Source organism: Tripterygium wilfordii, chromosome 9 (assembly GCF_013401445.1).
Source record: "Tripterygium wilfordii isolate XIE 37 chromosome 9, ASM1340144v1, whole genome shotgun sequence".
In the NCBI taxonomy this organism is placed as follows: Eukaryota; Viridiplantae; Streptophyta; class Magnoliopsida; order Celastrales; family Celastraceae; genus Tripterygium; species Tripterygium wilfordii.
Window position 1 is genome coordinate 11,133,898 of NC_052240.1, and position 22,247 is coordinate 11,156,144.

Consider the following 22,247-nt stretch of genomic DNA (forward strand, 5'->3'; position numbering starts at 1 on the left):
TACCAAATCATATAAAATTCATATTATCGCCGTTTTGGTGTTAAATAAATCAAGATCGGATCCCATTGTATTAAGTCTAGATTCCATTATTTTTTGAAATCACAGTTCATAATCCATTGTTTTTAATCCAGAATCCATTGTTTTTTTAAAAGCATAATTCAGAATCCGTTGTTTATGAAACTCCATTCTTTTCAAAAATAATTTTAACATATATTTTGAGAGTTAAAATGTTTTGAAATTTCATTTAAGAGAAATAAAAGTTAAAAATAATGATGCCATCAAGAGAATTGAATGTATCGTCTAAAGAGATGGGGTATTTTTTGTCATTAAAAATTATATTTCAAATTTGTGTTATCACATGCTTAGTCAATATTGTCACATAGGTTTGGATTGAGTTAGGCCATTAAAACTTGGGCTCCCTAACACTACTGATTTTCAGGACACTTAAATTGATCCGTTGAGCTTGTTTGGGCCTACGTATTTTAAGGTATGAGCTCACAGAGACAATGCATACAGCCAGCCATAGAATACAATACAACTCAACTCGTCTCGGTCTCTGTTAAATTTTGCCTTGAATTCAGTTGGCCCAGAAAACCGTTTAGTCTGAGCCCAAAAAGGATCCCATTTGGACTGATGATTCGGCCCAAAAATAACACGGCGGACTCGAACGGATAAACCGATAAAAGAAGCGGTTTTTAGCATCTGATCTAATTAAAAATTAGTAGAGAAGCTTAAAGCAACAATGGCGATCCTATCCTCGTCTCCTCCTCTTACAGTGTCCAGGCCATTAACTTCTTCAAATTGTCGATATTACCCCTATCTCTACCCTCTGGGACATCAATCCTCTACTCCCGCACCCTTTCAGCACCTCCGCCGGCGGTCAATCAGTGTCTCTCAAGTGTGCGCGCCGCACGAGATCGACAAATCTTCTCTTCTTGTCGCCGAAACAGAATCGGAGGACCAGCTCTGGGCCGCTGCCTGCCTCCGCGTTCGATCTTTCTATGAATTCCAGCCCTCCTCCTACGCTATCCAGGTGAGAGTCACTCCGCACCAGTTCCACTAGCCAGTTTATTTGATACAATTCTTTGTTTTTTTGTTCATAATAAGTGTTGTCAATTTGATGCCATTTTGTGGAAATGAAAGTGTAAATCAATTCGATCCTAAGATTATTATCTTACTTTGTTTTTGAGGTTAAAAACCACACGATTGCACATTGCATACATTAGCATATATTTATGCTGATAATAGGATAGTTTCTTAATGTAAGACTTGTACCAGAGTTGTACCGCAGAGTCAAGTTTTCTCTGGACTTTTGTATGGAGCTGATGATATTTTGTATTTTTCAAGTTCTCTTAGGATCATAAGAGGTATTTGGCGGAGCGTGAGTTCGAAGCACTGAAGGAACGTATTTCTGGGAAAAGGGAAGGTTTTAGGAGAGTTTCTTGCATAAACGCTACTCTTCCATTGTCACAGTTACCGAGCTCTGCAGATGATTTATGCGCAGCATGTAAGGTTTGTTAGTTTTCTTTGTTTTTTTTTTTTTTTTTAGGTTAAGAGATTTGGTTCTTTAAGTTTCAGTCAAATTAGAGAATTGGGGAACCCTGCGCATCCAACTTATTGTTTATACTGAGATTGGATGTCAACTTATTTGCTTATACCATAACGCCACCATTGAAACTAAAATTATTTGTTTTTAATATATGTATGCAGTAATATTTCAATTGCTACGCTGTCACATATTAGACTTTTCTTTGCACTTTCTGTAGTTTACCAATGATGGAGAAGATCGAGTGGTAGTTGGGACTCTTGATGTTAACCAGTGTCTTAGGCTTCCTGATGAAATAACAGGAATGAAGCCCGAGGTAATTCTTCACCTGAATGACAATTTATAATTTATTTCTTGTATAATTTCTAGTAATATGCAATGGCATTATTGAGCCGCATATGAGTTTACTTTAACAGGGGATTGGAGCTGATTTTGCAAGGGCATACCTGAGCAATGTTTGTGTTGCCAAGGAACTGCATAGGAATGGATTAGGTTATGAACTTGTTGCTAAGTCAAAAGTAGTTGCTCGAGAATGGGGTATCTACTTCTTCAGATCAGCACCTTGTCATAGTTGTCTGTCTCTTTTTGAATTAAGAATTCCTACTGGTGAACATTTTCTTAAACTTACTAGGATAAAAGGAAGGCCTGTGAAAAGTGATTAATTTTGGTTGTCATGTAGACTGTGCTTCATTGCTATCAGTGGTATTTGGAAGTGAGTTTGTTTAGCAAGGTGTGCAATTTAAAATTTGAACATTAAGTAGAAAATAGTCCAAACTTTGGTGTTGAAATCTGGTGAGTTGTGGATTAACTGCCTAGACTCCAAAATCTTTCTTTTTGTTTGTCTCATTGTGTATGCATGTATTCACACTTTTGATCGTAAATTTGATTTGGAAATCCTTGGATATGCGTTTTGCATTTGTGGACATTCTTCTCTGATAATCTCTAGAGCCACAATCCTGTTCTAAGTTGTGTATAGGTTTGACGAAGTTTTTGGATTCTTTTCAGGCATTACGGATCTATATGTCCATGTTGCTGTTGATAATGAACCTGCAAAGAAGTTGTACATGAAAAGTGGATTTGTTTATGAAAATGATGAGCCGGCATGGCAAGCGAGATTTCTTGATCGGCCTCGAAGGGTTTTATTATGGTTTGGTCTTGCTGGTACACAAGGCTTATGATGGTACTGTATTAAGTTATAATATGCTTATGATGCAATAACTATTTTGTCCCCCTTTTTTACTGTTGGAATTTGGAAATGCTTAATATTGATATTGTTAAATTGAATTGTAAATGGAACGTCTAGTGAGATAGTTGGCAGTTAAATAGACATTTATGAAAAAAAAGATGTTTTCGTTATTTTATTTATCTAGTAGAATGAGTTGGTTGTTTCCCATGATTTCAATCCTCGCACTTTCTTGGCATTAAGAGTTAGTTTGACATTGGTCTCTGTACTTTAATCAGTGAATGCCCTCTAGTACATTAAACTTTTATCTTCAAAAACAGGAGAAATAAATTTGGAAATTCCTTGTTGATTGGCATGTTATATTATTTTAAAGCTTTCGACAATAGATTGCATGATGGATGGTTTCATCACCTAAATTAACGTATATTTTTCTAGTTTTCCTGTGTCTTTGGGAGTTTATTGTATGTTTGCGCTGATCATGGATCCAGGGAATAATGGAACTACGGCCTAATTTCTAAATCACATATGCTATGCTTCGGTTCTTCACAGTGATCTATTGGTAAGGATGGCTATCATCGACCTCCTAGTTGCTGTTGTGCTTCTACTTTTCACAAAAAGTAAAGAAAAAAGATTGCTGGAGAGATGTCTTATCGAGGAAAACCTCATGGAAATGAATCTTTGTTGATTCCTTTATTTTGTTTCTGCAGCTGTTTTTCATTACTTATGTGCTGTATCAGCTGCTATGTTGAACATCTCTCAAGTTGTTATTGTTCTGGCATTGTAAGTGCGGTTGTATTGGAGGGATTATTATGGACTTTATTATTTGCTTAACTTTTCAAAGTTCAGGAAAACAAAATTCTGGTTTTCCATTGTATGAATGTATTACTTTACCGATGATCTGTACTTTTCTTTTGTGACTTAGTTCATGGGAATCTTTGCTTGAGAATTTCTAGTACTATGATCAAGGGCGGATCGATAAGAACATGATATATTTCACAGATTTCACTCACTAGTACATATTATAATTCACATAGTTTCCCTTACCAACTCTTAGGGAGCAGAAGCAGCAAGAGTCCATCCACATGAGAGAAGGACCTTGGTTATTCCTTCATTGTATATTCAGTATAAGCCAGATAAAGGTTACCCATTGTGCATTCCTTTGCTCCAAGTTCTGCTCACTAATCCATTTGATTACAGCGAGTATTCAAGCACTGCATGTGTGAGAAACAAGAAGTTACAAAACAGAAAAATAGATTCATCTTTGTAGTGATAGCAATAGCTGTGGGAGAGACCAAAGAAGAAGAGGAGAAGGGAACTACATGAAGTTATGTTTACAAGGATAATGACAGCTGGCAAATCTACATATGTTAATCCTTTTCACAAAGAATGCGGACCTAAGAGCAAGTCGAAGAAGAGGACAATGCTAATCGAAATTGGGCTATTTATACATTTCCTTAAATTATGTTAACTGAAGCTACTTTCGTTATGTTTTTATAGCCTGGAACAAGTATGTCAAGGGTTGACCGTGGCAATCAAAACACAAAAAAAGAAAGGGATCAAGGGGATTGAATTAGCATATTCTGCGTGCTTAAATTTGGAGTTTAATTTGAATTTGTAGAAGAGGATTTGTGCTCGTATTTGTTTGTTATGTTGGATCTATTTGTCTTTATGTTGTATCTATTTTACTTGGAACGAGTTTTGCTACATTTTGGAATTAGGGTGGATGTTTAATTGTATGTTACAGCATACCAGTTCAAGACGTGGTTCTGAAAGATCTCTCCCTACCCATACTATATCCAATATGTCCATCCTCCCAACAACTTCCAACTTTGATTTTAGTAAAGAAATTATTTCCTCTTACAAGTAAGCCTATAACCCCCCATATTTGATTAGGCCTTAAACTTTGGGTTTTGGAGATAGAAAACGACTCAAAAGTGTCCTCCAAAAAATGTCTAGGCATGTCATTTTTTGCTTAAATGAGTCAATTAAGCCCTCTTTGAAGAAAACACCATTGAAACAGAAACAAAATTTTCTTCATTTTTTTTCTCCATTTTTGAATTTCTATATTTAATTTTGTCAACTGTTGGATATAGTTTTGCTAGTCCGAAATCATAAAAATCTTTGGAACAAAATTCTTGTCAAAAAGAATGTTGTGAGGCTTGATGTCAAAGTGTAAGATCTGCATTTCACTACCTCTATGTAGATATTCTATTCCTCGTGTGACTCCGAGAGAGATCTCGTACATTTTCTCTCAACTCAAGGAGTTATATCGTTCTTTATAAAAAAATTATTTGTCAAAAGAGACCCTTTAGACAAAAAATCGTATACTAGAGCGCCGTTTGATCCTTCAGCACTAAAGCCAATGAGTCTCACCACATTGCCATTGTTGCAACTTCACCGATAAAATCTTGTCCATTAGCTTTTGATTTCCCTAACATCTTAAAATAACTACCAAATGGTCGCTTCTCTCAACTGAAACTAGTCGGCGCAAACTGATAAATTGGGCCGAGGTCCATATACCAGGCGAAGTTTATGTGGGCCTGTGGTTTCGGCTCATGCAACACACAAAACAATTGGGTGCAAAACCTTAGGCGCCGTGTTTACTACTTTGCATACAAAACCAGAGGCTAGCGTCCATGGTTTTGGGTGACAGAAATAATTCAGTACTTTTTTTTCTTTTGAAGTGAACAACATCGGTATCATTGCTGTTTGGTCAGTTTGTACTATCTCCACCTTGGGTTTTGTTCTTAAGTCTTTCCCTGCATGTGTTTGGCAAGTCTGTCTGTACACATTAATTGATGTAATTTAATCTCCTAATTTTGACCAAATACAAGAGTAAATATTCAATTCCAAAACATTTTTGTATAATTTTTAGAATTTGAATAGTTTCCACCAACCACATAATTATTTATTAAAGCTGACCCAAAATGGTTGGAACTTTCAGATTAAATCAAGAATTAAAAATGGAGAAGTATGAATAGTGTACCCCAATGGATTATTATTAAAAATATAAATACTCCATATATTTTACTCAAGGAACAGAAAAGGGTAGGAAATTTGGATAAGGATGATAATTAGAGTAAAGGAATTATATATTAATATATTTATTAAATTGGTGGGAAGGAACAAATAAAAAAGAATTAGTGAAGGATAGGGAGACTAAACAAAAACAGGAATATCAGAACTTGTTTTTGAAAAAAACAAGGTACTTGAAGAAGACGCCTTTACTCCCCAGTTCTCTGTATCAGCCATTAATATAGCGATATATCTATATATAGAAGTTTATTTTCAGGTTTGGCTTCGGGACCACGCAGTCTGCTAAAGCTGAAGTCGCAAGAAAGAACCTTCAACACTCCAAAGCAAAGAAAACAATGGCGATTTCGTCGAAGCAAATTAGCTTCTCCTTCTTCTGAGCTTTTGGGTACGTTATATAATTCTTTCTGCTTGATGGGTTCTTCGATTTTTCTTGTATTGCTTCTATTTGTACATGGAATCTTACTTTGCTCTTTGGGACTGCTTTTATCCTCTGTCAAACTCTGCCCGATTATACTTGCAATGCGTTTTAATATTGAAAAGTTTGCTTTCGTTGTGATTGTTTACTGGTTCCTTGATTAGACATCAATTTTGTGTCTCCTCTCTTCCATATATGAAGAAAGAAGACAAAATGTTGGTGGCTGAGGCTCGAGATTAATTGGGTTGTGTACATTTTAATGAAAGTTCATCATCACAGGTATCAATCAAAGTTCTCTGATTGCCGATTTCTTTGATTGAAGTCAGCTTCTTTTTTAGTTAAATCTCTGATTTTTCTGTGTTGAATTAAACAAAGGCATTGATGATAAGATTTTTCTATGGGTCTTGATGAGTGAGAGATTGTCGAATCGTAGGATTAAGTCCCACATCAAACAGCAAGTGCAATTGATTCTACTTAATCTCTAGATTTCGCAATCTTGTGGACATGAAAGTGGATAAGGTTTCTATGTTTCTTCCTAATTCAATGTGGTATCATAGAAAAGAAAATACTTTGTTGACGAGTTTTGGAGGAAGTATTTAAACTCATGTGTGTACCATTTAACCAAATGGTGATGAGGTATATAACTTAATCAATTGGTTCGTATTTTGCCACCTAATTTTCAAACAATATTCTTTGTTGATACATATAGACGGTATAATCATCCTTCTCATATGTGTGCTTTGAACTGTGGGCTAGTTCCCCGTCAGAGGTACACCATGCTGCTCAGAAGTCGGTTATACTATTGTTTGCCAATCTGATATAAACTGTGAAGAGATTAGCTTTTCTTGACACATCGATGAGAACTGCCTTTGCTATTTGATAGTTCTCGTATTTTGTTTTAGTGGACACATAAGGCTGCAAAATAGTTCTTATTTACCTGCATTCTGACTTTTTGATCCATTAACCCAACCATTTGCATAGCTCCATCCTGTTTTTGGGATTCTTATAATTCGATGATTGGATGCGTTGTGTACTTTCTTCGGAACTATCTGTTTTGGGAATTTTATTGATTCCTTTAGCGGATGTATAATTATTTAGTTCCTTATTGTGCTTTAAATTATTGGATGCAGACAAGTTGAATCAGTAAAAAACCGAGCTGAGCCAAGATGTTATAATTTGATGAGGATTCATCAATGATAAGTAGAAATTCAGTTTTCTTGGCAGAAGATTTTGGAGTTCGTTTGTTGTAAACATCTGCTGCACAGTTTTTGCAATGTCTTTGCTGTCTAAACTACGCTGTATCACTCTTGATGTTACTGGTACACTAATAGCTTACAAAGGGGAGCTCGGTGACTACTATTGCATGGCAGCAAAATCTGTTGGACTACCTTGCCCTGATTATAAGCGTGTGCATGAGGGCTTCAAATATGCTTACACGGAAATGGCGAGAGAATATCCTTGTTTTGGGCATGCAGCTAAGATGCCTAACATTGTCTGGTGGAAGACATGTGTGAGAAATTCCTTTGTCGGGGTGAGATCATTGATCCTTGTGTAACTTTATCAGGAATACTTCACTTATCATTGCATGTCATACAGTGTTGAGTCAGTTCATAATGTCTTTAAGGAGACAAGAACTATTTCAATGATTCACACATTTTCAACTTTTTAACATGGCAAGAGTAGCCTCCTTGTGGCTATGTAGTTTGCGGTAATAACAAAGGTCATGACTGAGATGTTTTGGGCTATCAATGTTTCCCTTGATTCCATCAAAGCAACGTTTTGATAAATAATGTTTGTTTTCTGGCAGGCTGGATATGATTACGACGAAGAGACATTTGAAAAGGTGTTTCGACGCATATATGCGTCCTTTGGGTCATCAGCTCCTTACAGTGTCTTCCCGGACTCCCGGCCATTTCTGAGTTGGTTACGTGAAAAAGGTCTTACAGTTGGCCTCATTAGCAATGCTGAATACCGTTACAAGGACGTTATTCTTCCTGCCTTAGGCTTGAATCAGGTACATGACTATTTTCTACGAACGGTAGCACTTGTTATTGTAGTACTGCACTGCTGCTTTGTTTGCTTGATCCATTTGGGTGACCACAGTTTGGCACTAATGAGTCTGTAACTAAGAAACATTACAGCATCGCGGCCCTATAAACGTATGTTTGTATTTATGTTTGGATTGGCAAGCATAGGAAACATACTGACACAGACTCTCACTCTCTGTCTCTCTCTCTGAGAAAACCAGGGATCCGAGTGGGACTTTGGAGTGTTCTCCGGCCTTGAAGGTATCGAGAAACCAGACCCAAAAATTTATCAAATTGCAATTGAGAGGGCTGGAAATGTTGCACCGGAAGAAGTTCTGCATATCGGTGACAGTATGCGCAAAGATTACGTGCCAGCAAAGAGTGTTGGAATGCATGCATTGCTACTGGACAGATTTAAGACTCCTGATGCCAAGGAGTGGATAAAATCTGGTGCAATTGTACTTCCTGACTTGGTGGCAGTACAGGAAATGCTTAGTTCAGACAAGTTGACAACAGACTTATAGACATCGCTTTGCTGAAGATGCTGATATTTGTGTAATTCTCTCTTCCACTACCTGTGTCGCCCACCTTTGATATGCAATATATGATGAAACTTTGGCAGATTCAAGTGTTTTTTTTTTTTTGTGGGGGAAATAATTACAATGGCTTTGTACTAGCATTGTTATTGATATTGTGCTGGAAAGTAATTGAATTAGAGGATTTTTTTTTTTCCATTTTTTCTATGATGCATAATTATGAACTGTGAAGTTGCCTACCAGATTTGTCGTTTTCTGTCGAAGAGGCTAAAAACCCAACTCTCCGTGTTAGGACCCGTCTAGATGAACTTCTTAGGGTTCCAGAAACCACACAGGAATGACATCCCCTACAGTTGGAATTTTCTTTAGGGTTCTACAGAGAGCAAATTTTTTTTGTAAATTGGCAAGCTTGTGAATTCAGTAGAAGTAGTAGTGTTTTATCCTCCTCATTGGATTGTGACTTCCAAATTCTCCAAATCAGCCAATATCTTCTCATACTCACTCAAATGATCTGACATAGTGCTACTTGCTTGGAAACGAAACAACTTCTTCTTCAAATAGATCCTATTCTCAATACTCTTCGTCATGAAATTGGCCTCAAGTTTCTGTCCCAAGTCCTTTGCCCTAGTAATTTCAATTTTTTTTACAAACACAACTGAAATAGCTATTCCATCAAACTTCTCTACTTTAAACGTAACATTCGAAATAGCTATCCCATAAGATGAACCCAATGTAGAAGATGACGATGATGATGTATCTCTCTTTAGATTCTTCTCACTCATCTTCTACCCAACAATACTCAGTCAATCCCAAGCGAAAATCAAGGGCCTAAGGTGTGAAACAACTAGCTAAACCACAAGTGAAAACCCCGAGAATCCAAGAATCACAAATCTAGACTCCGATACCAATTTATTGAAAATCACCAATAATACCCACAATAATAGCACCAAATCGATTGACTGAATCAAACAAATCCAACCTAAGCTAAGTAGAGAATCAAACAACCAATAATATCAAAGCGATAAAAAGTCAAAATGACGATATATATGATTCGGCACACAAAGACCTACGTCCACGGACAACAAAGAAGCAATTTCACTATATGTAGAAGTTTACAAACGAGATACTACCCAATATATGTAGAACAAACCCACTTTAGACGCTATCTTGTTCCTACAAGTTCTCTCAACAAGAAACCAATAGAGAAGACAACAAAGATAAGAAACTCACTTACCCAGAAGGCGATCAGAACCCCAAGAGCTGCTCTCTCGCCTATCTCTTGGATCCCTCCATTCTCTCTCAAGTGTTTCCCCTTTGCAAGTGCTCTCTCTCTCTCTCTCTGTGTTTCAAGATTACAAACAAAAAAGCCCTAAAATGCTATTTAAAGTTGTCAGGCGAATTGTAGTATCTTGTCAGGTGTCTGGACTTCTTGGATATCTGTCTGGACAGATGCTCTTCTGACCTGAAATTGGCCTAAATGTTTGGACGGTAACAATAGTAACAGATGCAGAAACAAGCCAAAAACTCCACAGTAACAATTTTCATTCTCCACCGATTAATAATCACCTTCCATCGGTGAATTAACATTGCACCCTATTGGTTATGCTATACCACATCAGCATATAATGTGACGTATCGGAACCACTTAATATCTTCTCCAAAGAGTTGGCTGGGAGTATGAGAATACTAATACATTAGTTACATATAAAAATACATTAGTTATATATATTATAGTTACATATAAAAATACATGTAACTAGAGTTGGCTGGGAGTATGAGAATACTAATACACATGATTGGAGTACTCTTACATTAGTTAAATACATGGTAATAGTATATTATTTTCTTTGCAGTAAAAAAATTATTGAGGTGTCTGGCACTATGACTTGTTATATATTGTAGAAAAATAGGAGCAATTGTAGAGAAGAATAGAGGCAATATTTGATGTGTATGTATGTTAATCAAACAATACAATTACAACCTCATATATATAAGGATCAAACATTACACTTTAAGACAAATGTTCCATAATTTGATGAGCAAATTATGGGACAAAGGTTCCATAATTTGAGGAGCAAATTATGGGACAAATTATGCCATAATTTGAGGAGCAAATTATGCCATAATTTGAGGAGCAAATTATGCCATAATTTGAGGATTTAATGTCAATACTCCCCCTCAAGCTGGATCAAGAGGATTGATTGAGCCAAGCTTGGACAATAATCGGTGAAAATGACCAGAAGACAAAACCTTTGTAAAAACATCAGCAAGTTGATCATGACTTCGAGTGTAAACTGTTTGAATAACTTGATTCTGAACTTGATGACGAATAAAATGACAATCAACTTCAATATGTTTTGTGCGTTCATGAAACACGGGATTAGCAGCAATATGCATAGCAGCCTGATTATCACAAAAGAGAGTCATAGGAAGACTACTTGGAAAACCCAAATCTGCGAGCAAACTCTTAAGCCATATTAGTTCACATGCACTGGATGCCATTGCACGATATTCAGCTTCAGCACTAGAACGAGCAACCACATGTTGTTTTTTGCTACGCCAAGAAACAAGATTTCCACCAACAAACATACAATAGCCGGAAGTGGACTTTCGATCAAGGGCATTTCCAGCCCAATCAGAATCACTATATCCTGTAATCCGTAAGTGACCGTGCTTAGCTAGAACTATGCCACGACCAATAGAACCCTTGAGATAACGTAAGATTCGTTTGACAATGCCCAAATGGAAAAGAGTAGGAGCGTGCATGAACTGGCTAACAAGACTTACACCATAAGCAATGTCAGGTCGAGTAATAGTGAGATAAATGAGCTTACCAACCAACCGTTGGTAATCACTAACTCCTTGTAAAGGTTCACTGGCTGTATCAAGATTTAATTTGCTATCCAGTGGAGTGGATGCTGGCTTTGAATTCATCATTTCGGTTTCCTCTAGCAAATTAAGAATATACTTCCTTTGATTTAGAAATAAACCTTTGCTGGAAACTGCCATTTCAATGCCAAGAAAGTAATTTAAGGAACCAAGATCCTTAATAGGAAATCGAGATCGAAGAGTGGTTTTGAGTTGAGAAATAGCATCAATACTATTCCCAGCAATAATAAGATCATCAACATAAATTAGGACCACCACTATAGTATTGGAAGAATGACGAATGAACAAGGAAGAATCAGCTGTACTGCGAGAGAAACCAACCTCTTGAAGAACGGTACTTAACTTGGCGTGCCAAGCACGCGGAGATTGTTTCAACCCATAGATTGATTTGTGTAGGTGACAAACCAAGGAAGAATCTGAACTCTGTGGATGTCCTGGAGGTAGTTTCATATAGACTTCTTCTTCAAGATCCCCATGAAGGAAAGCATTTTTGACGTCCATTTGACTCATAGACCATCCACAATTTACGGCAACTGAGAGGAGAGTACGCACTGTATTCATCTTAGCAACAGGAGCAAACGTCTCTTTGTAATCTACACCAAAGGTTTGAGTAAATCCCTGGGCCACAAGGCGAGCTTTATGTCTATCAATGGTGCCATCCGAGTGAAATTTAGTTTTATATACCCAGCGGTTCCCCACTGGTTGTTTTCCAGGAGGAAGTTTAACAACACTCCAAGTTTGATTTTCAGCAAGAGCTTGAAGCTCTTCACCCATAGCTTGTCGCCATATTTCCTGAGAATTTGCTTCCTTGAAATTCTTAGGTTCATGAACAGTAGAAATAGCGGTGAGAAATGCCACATGAGCTGAGGAAAGACGATGATAAGTGACATACTTGGAGAGAGGATGGCAGGCAGAAAAAGTGACATAATCTTGAAGTTTTGTTGGAGGGACGCGATTTCGAGTAGGATTCCGTCGAACCAATGACGGTGAAACCTCATGATTATTAGTGGAAGCAAGCACATGCACATCTTGGAGATTCTCGGGCTGTTCGACTGGAGGATTTTCAACCAAATTTTCAGCTAGCACATTTGGAAGGAGTTCAGCTTGTCCAGTTGGAGGATTTTCAGTGGCCTGGTGCGGAACAAACTCAGCAATATTAGGCTTGTGAGGAACCCCTTCAGAAATAATCTCGGATATAGGCAAGGGAAACACGTCCTCTAAATCATCTTGAGAATTTGTATAATAAGGTGTTGCTTCTTCAAACATAACATCTCTGGAGATAAATAATCTTCGAGAATCAGGATGATAACATTTATACCCTTTCTGGGTCGAAGAATACCCCAGAAAAATACACTTAGCAGCTCGGGCATCAAGCTTATCACGATGAGCTGCTTGTATATGCACAAAGCAAGTGCAACCAAATACTTTCAAGTGAGACACATCAATAGTTTTCCCCTGCAAAACTTCAAGGGGAGATTTAAAAGACAGCACTCGGCTCGGAAGCTGATTAATGATATAAACTGCTGCTAATACTCCATAAGACCAAAAACACTTTTGGAACATGCATGTGAAGCATCAAAGCACGAGTTTTTTCCAACAAGTCTCTATTTTTGCGTTCTGCTACTCCGTTCTGTTGAGGAGTACCAACACAACTAGTCTGATGCACAATGCCATGAGAATATAAATACTGTGTCATATTTTTAGACATGAATTCTGTGCCATTATCAGAACGAAGTGTTTGAATTTTAGAGGAAAATTGAGTCTGAACAAGCATATGAAAATCTTTAAAGATATTCATAACTTCACTTTTTGATCTCAACAAGTATACCCAAGTAACACGTGAGAAATCATCAATAAATGTAACAAAGTATTTAAAACCATCAATTGATTCAAGAGTAGGTCCCCAAACATCGGAGTGAACAAGTTCAAACATTCTAGTAGTTCTAGAAGAAGAAGACACAAAAGGTAATCTAGTAGATTTTGACAAATGGCAAATTTCACAAGAAAAATAATTGGTATCAACATTTGGCAACAATTTAGTGAGAATATTATCTGAAGGATGTGCTAAACGCTGATGCCAGAGAACATGATCTGCCGAGGAAGAAGGAAAAAACGAGACTTGAGTACTTTTGCTAGGTTGAAAATTTCCTGAGATGTAGTAAAGACCTTGTAGAAAAAATCCTCTACCAATGATCTTCTTAGTGACAAGATCTTGAAAAAGTACCTCATGAGGAAGAAATATAACACAGCAATTTAAAGCTTGAGTGAGTTTTCTAACCGAAAGTAACTTGACTGGAAAAGATGGAACATATAAAGCCATTGAAGTCACATCTTTAGACAACAATTTAAGTTTACCTTCACCAAGAACAGGAACACCATTCCCATTGGCAATTGACACATGGGATGGAGTAAAAAAATTTTTGAAGTCAGACAAATTGGTTAATTTATTTGTCATATGATCGGTGGCACCAGAATCAACAATCCAAAAATAATGCATGGTATTAAATTCTATAGCAGTAGAGAATGCACTGAAAATACCTTCAAAGTTGTCATTGGATTGATGTCCCGAGTTTGATAAGAACCCAGCAAACTTACCAAGGAGGGTTGTGGAATTAGAGTGTCCTATACCAGAAGCTCCATGTATTGAATTTGAGGTGTAATTTACTCTTCCCATCTCCTGAAGATAGGTTGCAAACTCATTTATAAGGGAAATTGGATTTGAGGTATAATTTACCATATTTCCCTGTAATGTTTCTACAGCATGACCTGCTCCGATACCATGTAGAAAAATAGGAGCAATTGTAGAGAAGAATAGAGGCAATATTTGATGTGTATGTATGTTAATCAAATTACAACCTCATATATATAAGGATCAAACATTACACTTTAAGACAAATGTTCCATAATTTGATGAGCAAATTATGGGACAAAGGTTCCATAATTTGAGGAGCAAATTATGGGATAAATTATGCCATAATTTGAGGAGCAAATTATGCCATAATTTGAGGATTTAATGTCAATATATATCGTGTTTGTGTAGTCCTGAGCCCCGATGGCCACCCTTTTCATGGAGAGTATTGTGTACTGAGTGTAGGCTAAGTGTTCTCTGTGCCAAGACTCAGAATTGCATGTAATTTATGAGGTCCTAGACATCAACATAAGGGAACAAAAGCTACACTGGCAAAAGAGGTTGATACCCAGCAGAAACAGAAAACCTCCACCCTTAATACAGAACAACAGACACAACCCTTCATCTCTTCGACCCCAGCATCACTCATGATCCCAAAAATACACCCATAAATAGCACATTTAGAAGCCTAACAAAGCACACTCAAACCCAACCACCCAAATTAGGAAAATGATAAAGATACCACAATAATATCCATCCTAAAAGCATCCAGCAGTGCGTGACGTACAGTCATTCAGTGCATGGTGACATCATATCAATAAATGAGTTGGATACTCAGTCTCCCATCACCAAGAGGTCATGAGTTTGAGTGGAGGGATTAACTGGTGCATAGGTGGACGTACTGTGTGTTAAGAAAAAATTACGAAATGGAAATGATTGCAAAATAGCAATTTATTGAACGAAACAATTCAACTCCCTGCGTGAAGACCTGATCATATGTATTATGATTAGGGTTGCTAGGAACGGTTGCAATTCATTCTTCTCAATGATAGATTTGTTTTATGAAATGAACCCATGCATTGCGTGGAAACCCGACTTGTTAACATTAGTTGACAAGTCAACACGCAGCCTAAAAAGGATTTAGCTCCAATTCTTGCGTGCATATCATGTATTTATTATTTAAAGAGAGACGAGACAAAAGAACAAGTGATATAATAAAGTGAAACGATTCATCCTTCTCAATGATAGATTTGTTTTATGGAATAAACTTACGCATTGCGTGGGACCCGGACTTGTTAACGACAAGTCAACACGTAGCCTAAAAAGGTTTTAGCTCCAATTTTTGCGCAATATCATGTATTTATTATTTAAAGAGGGACAAGACAAAAGAATATGTGATATAATAAAGTGAAACTTTACTACTACTACTATTATTATTATTATGCGTCACTAGTTGGAGTGGTAAGGATGGTGTGTATCACCCTGGTGATCAGGATTCGAATCTCCCCTCTCCCGTTTCAAAAAGATATATAGATATTGTTTGTTTATGGTAATACATATCAAAATTTCGCACAGATTAAGAAGTGTTTATCTATTTATTTATGATAATGAGCATCTTTATTGGCCTTGAAGTACTTGATAGCTTGTCCTCTCTTAGGAGACCTTCAAACCCTAAAAACACAAAGGCAACAAACTTGGGTGATTAGCTTGTTTTCATGAAGCAAACAACATGCAATTGAAATGTTTGATGAAACTTATATGATCATATAATTTTTAAGGTCTCACTAATTGAATTCGATGTGGATTCTTCCGGCATCTGGGTCGGCAATCTGAGAGAAAGCCTCTTGAGAGAGATCAAGGGCCGATCCTTGACATCCAGGACAAAGATCCACAACTTTCACAGTGAAGCCATTGCCTCTGCAAGGTTGAGGTATACCTTGGTTTGTAGGACCAGTGCATCTGACATTGTACATCCTTCCACATGCAGCACCATCGTTGTATATTTTAGGACTTGCTGCTGCTATCATCACTCCTTGGTCTTCAAATCCATAACATGCCGATGCTGTTCCATTAACCAAAAATTAATACATGCTTATCAAATAAAAAAAATTAATACATATCTTGAATTAGAATTCAATGACAATTTAATTGGTATGGAGACATGATAATATATACTTACGAACATATTCTGTGTAGAAAGTGGCGATACCGGGTCCAGCCGAAGCCATAGAGATGAGGCCTACCACTACAAGACCAACAACAACCAAAGCTTTCATGGAGATTGCCATTTCTAGCTCTTGCTTAGAGATTCTAAATAAACTAGTTTCTTCTCAATGTTTGTATCGGATTATGACCTACAATTGTGCGGTGTAATTTCCTATTTATAGGAGCAAACTGAGGGTGGCTAGCAGTCATAGCAAGTGACTATATGAACCACTTAAAACCGACCCGTACATCGAACCGTCAAGACTAAATGTTCAATTTTTTTTCTTCAAAATTCAATCGTTACAATGAAGGTTGAATCACATGTTTTTAATAAATAATAAAATAATAACTATTTTTTTACATATACCCCAAAAATTTTAAAAAAACAAAATGAAATACCTACATGAAGTCATGAACAAGTTAATGGTCCAATAGATTCAATTATGTCCAAACAAAAACAAAAGAAGATTTGAATGCAAGATCAAAAGAACAAATAAACAACTTGTGGAATGTGAAAGTTGGCCAAACTTTCATTAAGCAATTCATGATCCAAATAGACAAATTATGAACCAAACACAAGCTCCAAACACAAAGTTGCAAATAAACAAAGTTCAAGTTCCAAACACAAAGTTTCAAAAGTCCAAATCTAAACACAAACACAAAGTTGCAAATAAACAAAGTCCAAGTTCCAAACACAAAGTTCCAAGTTTCAAACACAAAGTTTCAAAAGTCCAAATCCAAACACATAGTATAGTAGCTAGAAATACAAGGATGTATCAGCAAAACCAAACCATTAATAATAGGGTCGTAAACCATCAAAACCGAAACCGAAATGATTGGTCGGTTTTTTATAATACAAAGTTGCACATTTCTCCATTAAAAACTGAACTGAACTGACAAAAAACCAAAAAAAATTGATAAAATCGACTGTTTGATCAGTTATTTTAATGCCAAAAAAACCCCAAAAAATTGACCGAACCGACCGCAAACACCCCTAATTAATAAGGCAATTACCCAATCCCATCTACCTAATCCCATGTGTAGAGAGCTGATAACAAATGAATTGAACAAGACAAAGCATACTATGATCAAGTTGATCTTCTTTTCATTGTTATTTAGCATTAATTATGTAAAGTTCATATGATTATGTCAACGTCGGTGAACAAAGTTTCTATGGTTCTGATATGAAATCTATGTCTTTTTCTGCTTTTATGGTGGATTAAGAGGGTTGAGGAGAGGTAGATCGTCACTGTTCCCTGCGTCGTTTTGTGACTTCCTTCTCTTTTCTCTCTGAGATCGTAAATTTGGTAACCAAAACTGAGTTCGCAAATTTTTGACCTCATTTGCGAACTCTGTTGGCTTCACAAAACCTCTGAAATGAATGTACATATAAATGGTTATGACAAAGTTCATATGATGACGACAACCTCGGTGAGTAAAGTTTCTATGGTTCTGATATGAGTTCCATGTCTTTTTCTGCTTTTATGGTGGATTAAGAGGGTTGAGGAGACGTAGATTGTCACTATTCATAGCCGTTGAACAACGGCTTTCTCCCTCTCGCGTTGTTTTGCAACTTCTTTCTCTTTCCTCTCCGAGATCGTAAATTTGGGAACGAAAACTGAGTTTGCAAATTTTTGACCCCATTTGCGAACTCTGTTGGCTTCACAAAACTTCTAAAATGAATATACATATAAATGGTTACGAATATGCATATCTCCTTGAGATCTCTGTTGGAGTTGCCCTAACCTCTTATAATTCAATGGGAAACTTAAAGTCTCACATTGAAAAAAATAAGGGAGTAAATGTCAAGTAATAAGAGAATACATTAACAAGTAAATGTGATAAGACTTAGATACGGATCCAACCCACGGGCGCAAAAGAGTAAGGAAAGAGGGGGAGTGTTATGAGTTGAATACCACATCAGTGGAGCATTGCCCAACCAAGTGGTTTATAAGACCAAAGCCCACCTCCTATATGCAACAAGGTCTTTTCTTAGGCTTGAGTGAGTTGGGCCTATCCCACTTACTTGGGCCTAAGGAGAAACAAAGTCGTGCGGGCCCGATGTATCCACGGGAACCTGACAACCCAAAGCGAACAATATTGTTGACATGTATGGGTGTGTCGATTTCTGATATGGTATTGGAGCAATTCGGTCCTATTGGACATAGCCTCTACTCTACTTGTTGAGTCTAGCATAACCCAACCCACAAGTGCGGAGGAGTGTTATGAGTTGAATACCATATCGGTGGGGCATTGCCCAACCAAGTGGTTTATAAGACCAAAGCCCACCTCCTATATGCAACAAGGCATTTTCCTAGGCTTGAGTGAGTTGGGCCTAAGGAGAAACAAAGCCGTGCGGGCCCGATGTATCCACGGGAACATGTCACGCCCCATCCCAGGAACGTGACTTATTGGCAACACGTGTGTGCACCCACGTGCCGCCACTTAACACAAGGGCTCAAATCAACCTAATCCACAATTTTAAAAGCAATAAGATTTAAACAAAAATTCGGCAGCACCTCCCCGTATTTCGGAGAATTCCCCCTGCACAAAATATAGCAATTTAAACCACACAATTCTCATACCACCAAAATAATCATCCAGGGCCTCAGGCCATATCATCCCAAATCATAAATCCCCATATGCATATACATACCAAGGCCTCAGGCCTAACCAACCAAAATCATCCTTCATCCATAACATAAACACTACATAAACATAATAAAAGCAAACCACCACACCAACACTAGTCCAGGCCATCCACGTCATGCGCCTCCCTGCTGATCCGTAGTCGGAGCACTAGCGCTAGTACCTATATCACCTGAGGAGGGGAAAAATAAAACGGTGAGCAGGAGGCTCAGTAGGGATATCGAACAGAAGTTTAAAAGAAGGAATAAGGCCGGAATGTCATAAGAAATAAAGAAATGCAACAATATGTCATGTCATCACACAAATGCAATCGGTACATCCAACCGAGCCATATTGCTAGAGCCAATTAAACGGAACCACTAGCACATGCTCTCACAATTATTCCATACCACGCCACTAGAGCCAATTAACCCAAACCACTAGTGCATGTTCACAAGTACCATCAACCGTGTCATTAGAGCCAAATACCGGAACCACTAGTACACGTCGACGTACGTACCAAAATCCAATTCTCCACTTCCACCATGCAACAAATGCAACATCACACATGAATGTTACGCTACTAAAATTTATTTGCGTGCAAATTCATTAAAACATGTGATCAAGAGTATTGACTACTCGATAGATGATCGAGTGTCCACGGGTAATGCATTCAACATTAAACACACAACATAGCAATTTGAGTTCACAATAACATACAAACCAGGGTTTGTTTCCCCTTGAACAAAAAGGCGGAAACTAATGAATTTAACACAATTCGGGTAGCCAATAGTGGTTTGAGATTAAGGGTTAAGAAAATCCCTATCTCGTTTGAGCAAAATTTCACCACAACTCTAGCCACCAACCTTCCAAGTTCAAATAACCTAATTTATAACATTTACATCTCATTTCCCTTCCAACAATATCAATTTCAACACACAAATTCACAATAATGCACTTACCTTAGACAATTCATCAAACCCTTCCTTAATCCCTTCTTATCCAACACCAAATCTCAAACCAAGCTCAAATCTAACAACAATATGTATAAATTTTGGTTAATCATCAAGTTTTACACCCAAAACCTACTAATTCACGAAATCAACCCAAACCCACAAAACCCTAACTTCAATCTTTGTAAAACTTACCTTAATCTTGTGAAGATCTGGAAATCCAAGTTGTGTAAGCCCAAATCTTTGCATCAATCTTCCCTTTTCTTTGTTTCCCTTCAAAATCACCCTCTTTCCACACCCTCTCTCTCTCTCTCGGCTATTTCTATAAAACCAGTGAAAATAATAAACCCAGAATTGTCCCAATGTGTTTCAAAATGAAATTTATCGTCGAGTGTCCGGACGGCTCAAAAAGTGTCCGGACACTTTATGAACAAATCGAGACAGAGTGTAAAACTGTTCTCAAATTGCTCGAGGTGTCCGGACACTTCACCATTTTTTATTTTTATTTTTTATATTTGGGTTTTCACAGAACCGGACAACCCAAAGCGGACAATAGTGTTGACATGTATGGAGGTGTGGATTTCTAATAGGGAGGTATGGATTTTCAATTTGGACCTGACCCTTGCATGACCCGGCGAATCTGGGTAGCTCTCTTATCTGTAGAAAAAAACTCTCTCATATATTCTCTAGGCAAAGAAAGTTGGTGTTGTTTTTGGAGTTTCGAGCTAACCAATCTGAGTGCATGTTCAAGTTAGCTACACGACCGAGTCGAGTTGTTGTATCTCAGAGGAGTTGAGCCTAGTGCACTAGTTCTGAAGTAAAGAACTGTAAATGGCTCGAATCTCATTGAATAGAGCGAAATACCCTTAGCTTAGTCTACTATGGTCAAGTTTCTTTTTTCATTGTTACTTAGCATTAATTATTGTAAACTCTGCACTAGCACAACTCTTTCAGAACTGGATCTTTGATCCTGGTATAACTTTACCAGGAATACCTCACTTATCATTGCATGTCATATTGTGTTGAGCAGTCCTTTATGTCTTTGAGGAGACAACAACTATTTCAATGATTCACACATTTTCAACTTAACATGGCAAGAGTACCCTCCTTGTGGCTAGCTATTTAGTTTGCGGTAATAACAAAGGTCATGACTGAGATGTTTTGGGCTATCAAGGTTTCTCTTGATTCCTTAAGCAACATTTTGATAAATAATGTTTGTTTCCTGGCAGGCTGGATATGATTACGGCGAAGAGACATTTGAGAAGGTGTTTTGACGCATATATGCATCCTTGGAGTCATCAGCTCCTTACAGTGTCTTCCCGGACTCTCGGCCATTTCTGAGATGGTTACGTGAAAAAGGTCTTACAGTTGGCCTCATTAGCAATGCTGAATACCGTTACAAGGACGTTATTCTTCCTGCCTTGGGCTTGAATCAGGTACATGACTATTTTCTACTAACGGTAGTACTTGTTATTGTAATGCTGCACTGCTGCTTTGTGTGCTTGATCCATTTGGGTGACCACGGTTTGGCACTAATGAGTCTGTCACTAAGAAACATTACAGCATCGCGGCCCTATAAATGTATGTTTGTATTTATGTTTGGATTGGCAAGCATAGGAAACATACTGACACAGACTCTCACTCTCTGTCTCTCTCTCTGAGAAAACCAGGGATCCGAGTGGGACTTTGGAGTGTTCTCCGGCCTTGAAGGTATCGAGAAACCAGACCCAAAAATTTATCAAATTGCTATTGAGATTTGAGAGGGCTGGAAATATTGCACCGGAAGAACCTCTGCATATCTGTGACAGTATGCGCAAAGATTACGTGCTAGCCAAGAGTGTTGGAATGCATGCATTGCTACTAGACAGATTTAAGACTCCTGATGCCAAGGAGTGGATAAAATCTGGTGCAATTGTACTTCCTGACTTGGTGGCAGTACAGGAAATGCTTAGTCCAGACAAGTTGACAACGGACTTATAGACATCGCTTTGCTGAAGATGCTGATATTTGTATAATTCTCTCTTTTCCCCTACCTGTGTTTTGCCCACCTTTGATATGCAATATATGATGAAAATTTGGCAGATTCAAGTGTTCTTTTTTGTGGGGGAAATAATTACATTGGCTTTGTACTAGCATTGTTATTGATAATTTGATATTGTGTTGGAAAGCAATTGAATTAGAGGAATTTTTTTTCCCTTTT

General features: G+C 37.6%; 4 protein-coding genes across 11 annotated transcripts; 3 read left to right on the plus strand and 1 right to left on the minus strand.

Moving 5' to 3' along the window:
- Positions 1 to 719: 719 nt before the first annotated feature.
- Positions 720 to 4,422, plus strand: LOC120004958. 4 transcript variants are annotated; one of them, XM_038854346.1, is made up of 6 exons: positions 720 to 1,033; positions 1,357 to 1,512; positions 1,767 to 1,862; positions 1,963 to 2,083; positions 2,552 to 2,726; positions 3,784 to 4,422. In XM_038854346.1, exons 1-5 carry the CDS (start codon positions 743 to 745, stop codon positions 2,722 to 2,724), a joined length of 837 nt encoding a protein of 278 aa, XP_038710274.1. In that variant the 5' UTR covers positions 720 to 742; the 3' UTR covers positions 2,725 to 2,726; positions 3,784 to 4,422. The 4 variants fall into 4 exon arrangements, with proteins under 4 accessions (XP_038710274.1, XP_038710273.1, XP_038710271.1 ...); XM_038854345.1 differs by lacking the exon at positions 3,784 to 4,422 and adding an exon at positions 3,218 to 3,650; XM_038854343.1 differs by lacking the exon at positions 3,784 to 4,422 and adding an exon at positions 3,279 to 3,650.
- Positions 4,423 to 5,809: 1,387 nt separating this feature from the next.
- LOC120006296 (haloacid dehalogenase-like hydrolase domain-containing protein 3) lies at positions 5,810 to 8,840 on the plus strand. 5 transcript variants are annotated; one of them, XM_038856298.1, is made up of 6 exons: positions 5,810 to 5,934; positions 6,022 to 6,150; positions 6,345 to 6,459; positions 7,311 to 7,711; positions 7,988 to 8,194; positions 8,429 to 8,840. In XM_038856298.1, exons 4-6 carry the CDS (start codon positions 7,454 to 7,456, stop codon positions 8,729 to 8,731), a joined length of 768 nt encoding a protein of 255 aa, XP_038712226.1. In that variant the 5' UTR covers positions 5,810 to 5,934; positions 6,022 to 6,150; positions 6,345 to 6,459; positions 7,311 to 7,453; the 3' UTR covers positions 8,732 to 8,840. The 5 variants fall into 5 exon arrangements, with proteins under 5 accessions (XP_038712226.1, XP_038712223.1, XP_038712227.1 ...); XM_038856295.1 differs by having other exon boundaries at positions 6,382 to 6,459; XM_038856299.1 differs by having other exon boundaries at positions 6,386 to 6,459.
- Positions 8,841 to 16,045: 7,205 nt separating this feature from the next.
- Positions 16,046 to 16,549, minus strand: LOC120006298 (EG45-like domain containing protein). The gene is made up of 2 exons (XM_038856300.1): positions 16,441 to 16,549; positions 16,046 to 16,323 (listed from the first exon to the last, which is right to left on the minus strand). Exons 1-2 carry the CDS (start codon positions 16,547 to 16,549, stop codon positions 16,046 to 16,048), a joined length of 387 nt encoding a protein of 128 aa, XP_038712228.1.
- Positions 16,550 to 21,194: 4,645 nt separating this feature from the next.
- Positions 21,195 to 22,027, plus strand: LOC120006031. Its single transcript, XM_038855909.1, has 3 exons — positions 21,195 to 21,260; positions 21,343 to 21,483; positions 21,758 to 22,027. The coding sequence occupies exons 1-3, from the start codon at positions 21,195 to 21,197 to the stop codon at positions 22,025 to 22,027; spliced, it is 477 nt and encodes a 158-aa protein (XP_038711837.1).
- The last annotated feature ends 220 nt before the right edge of the window (positions 22,028 to 22,247 follow it).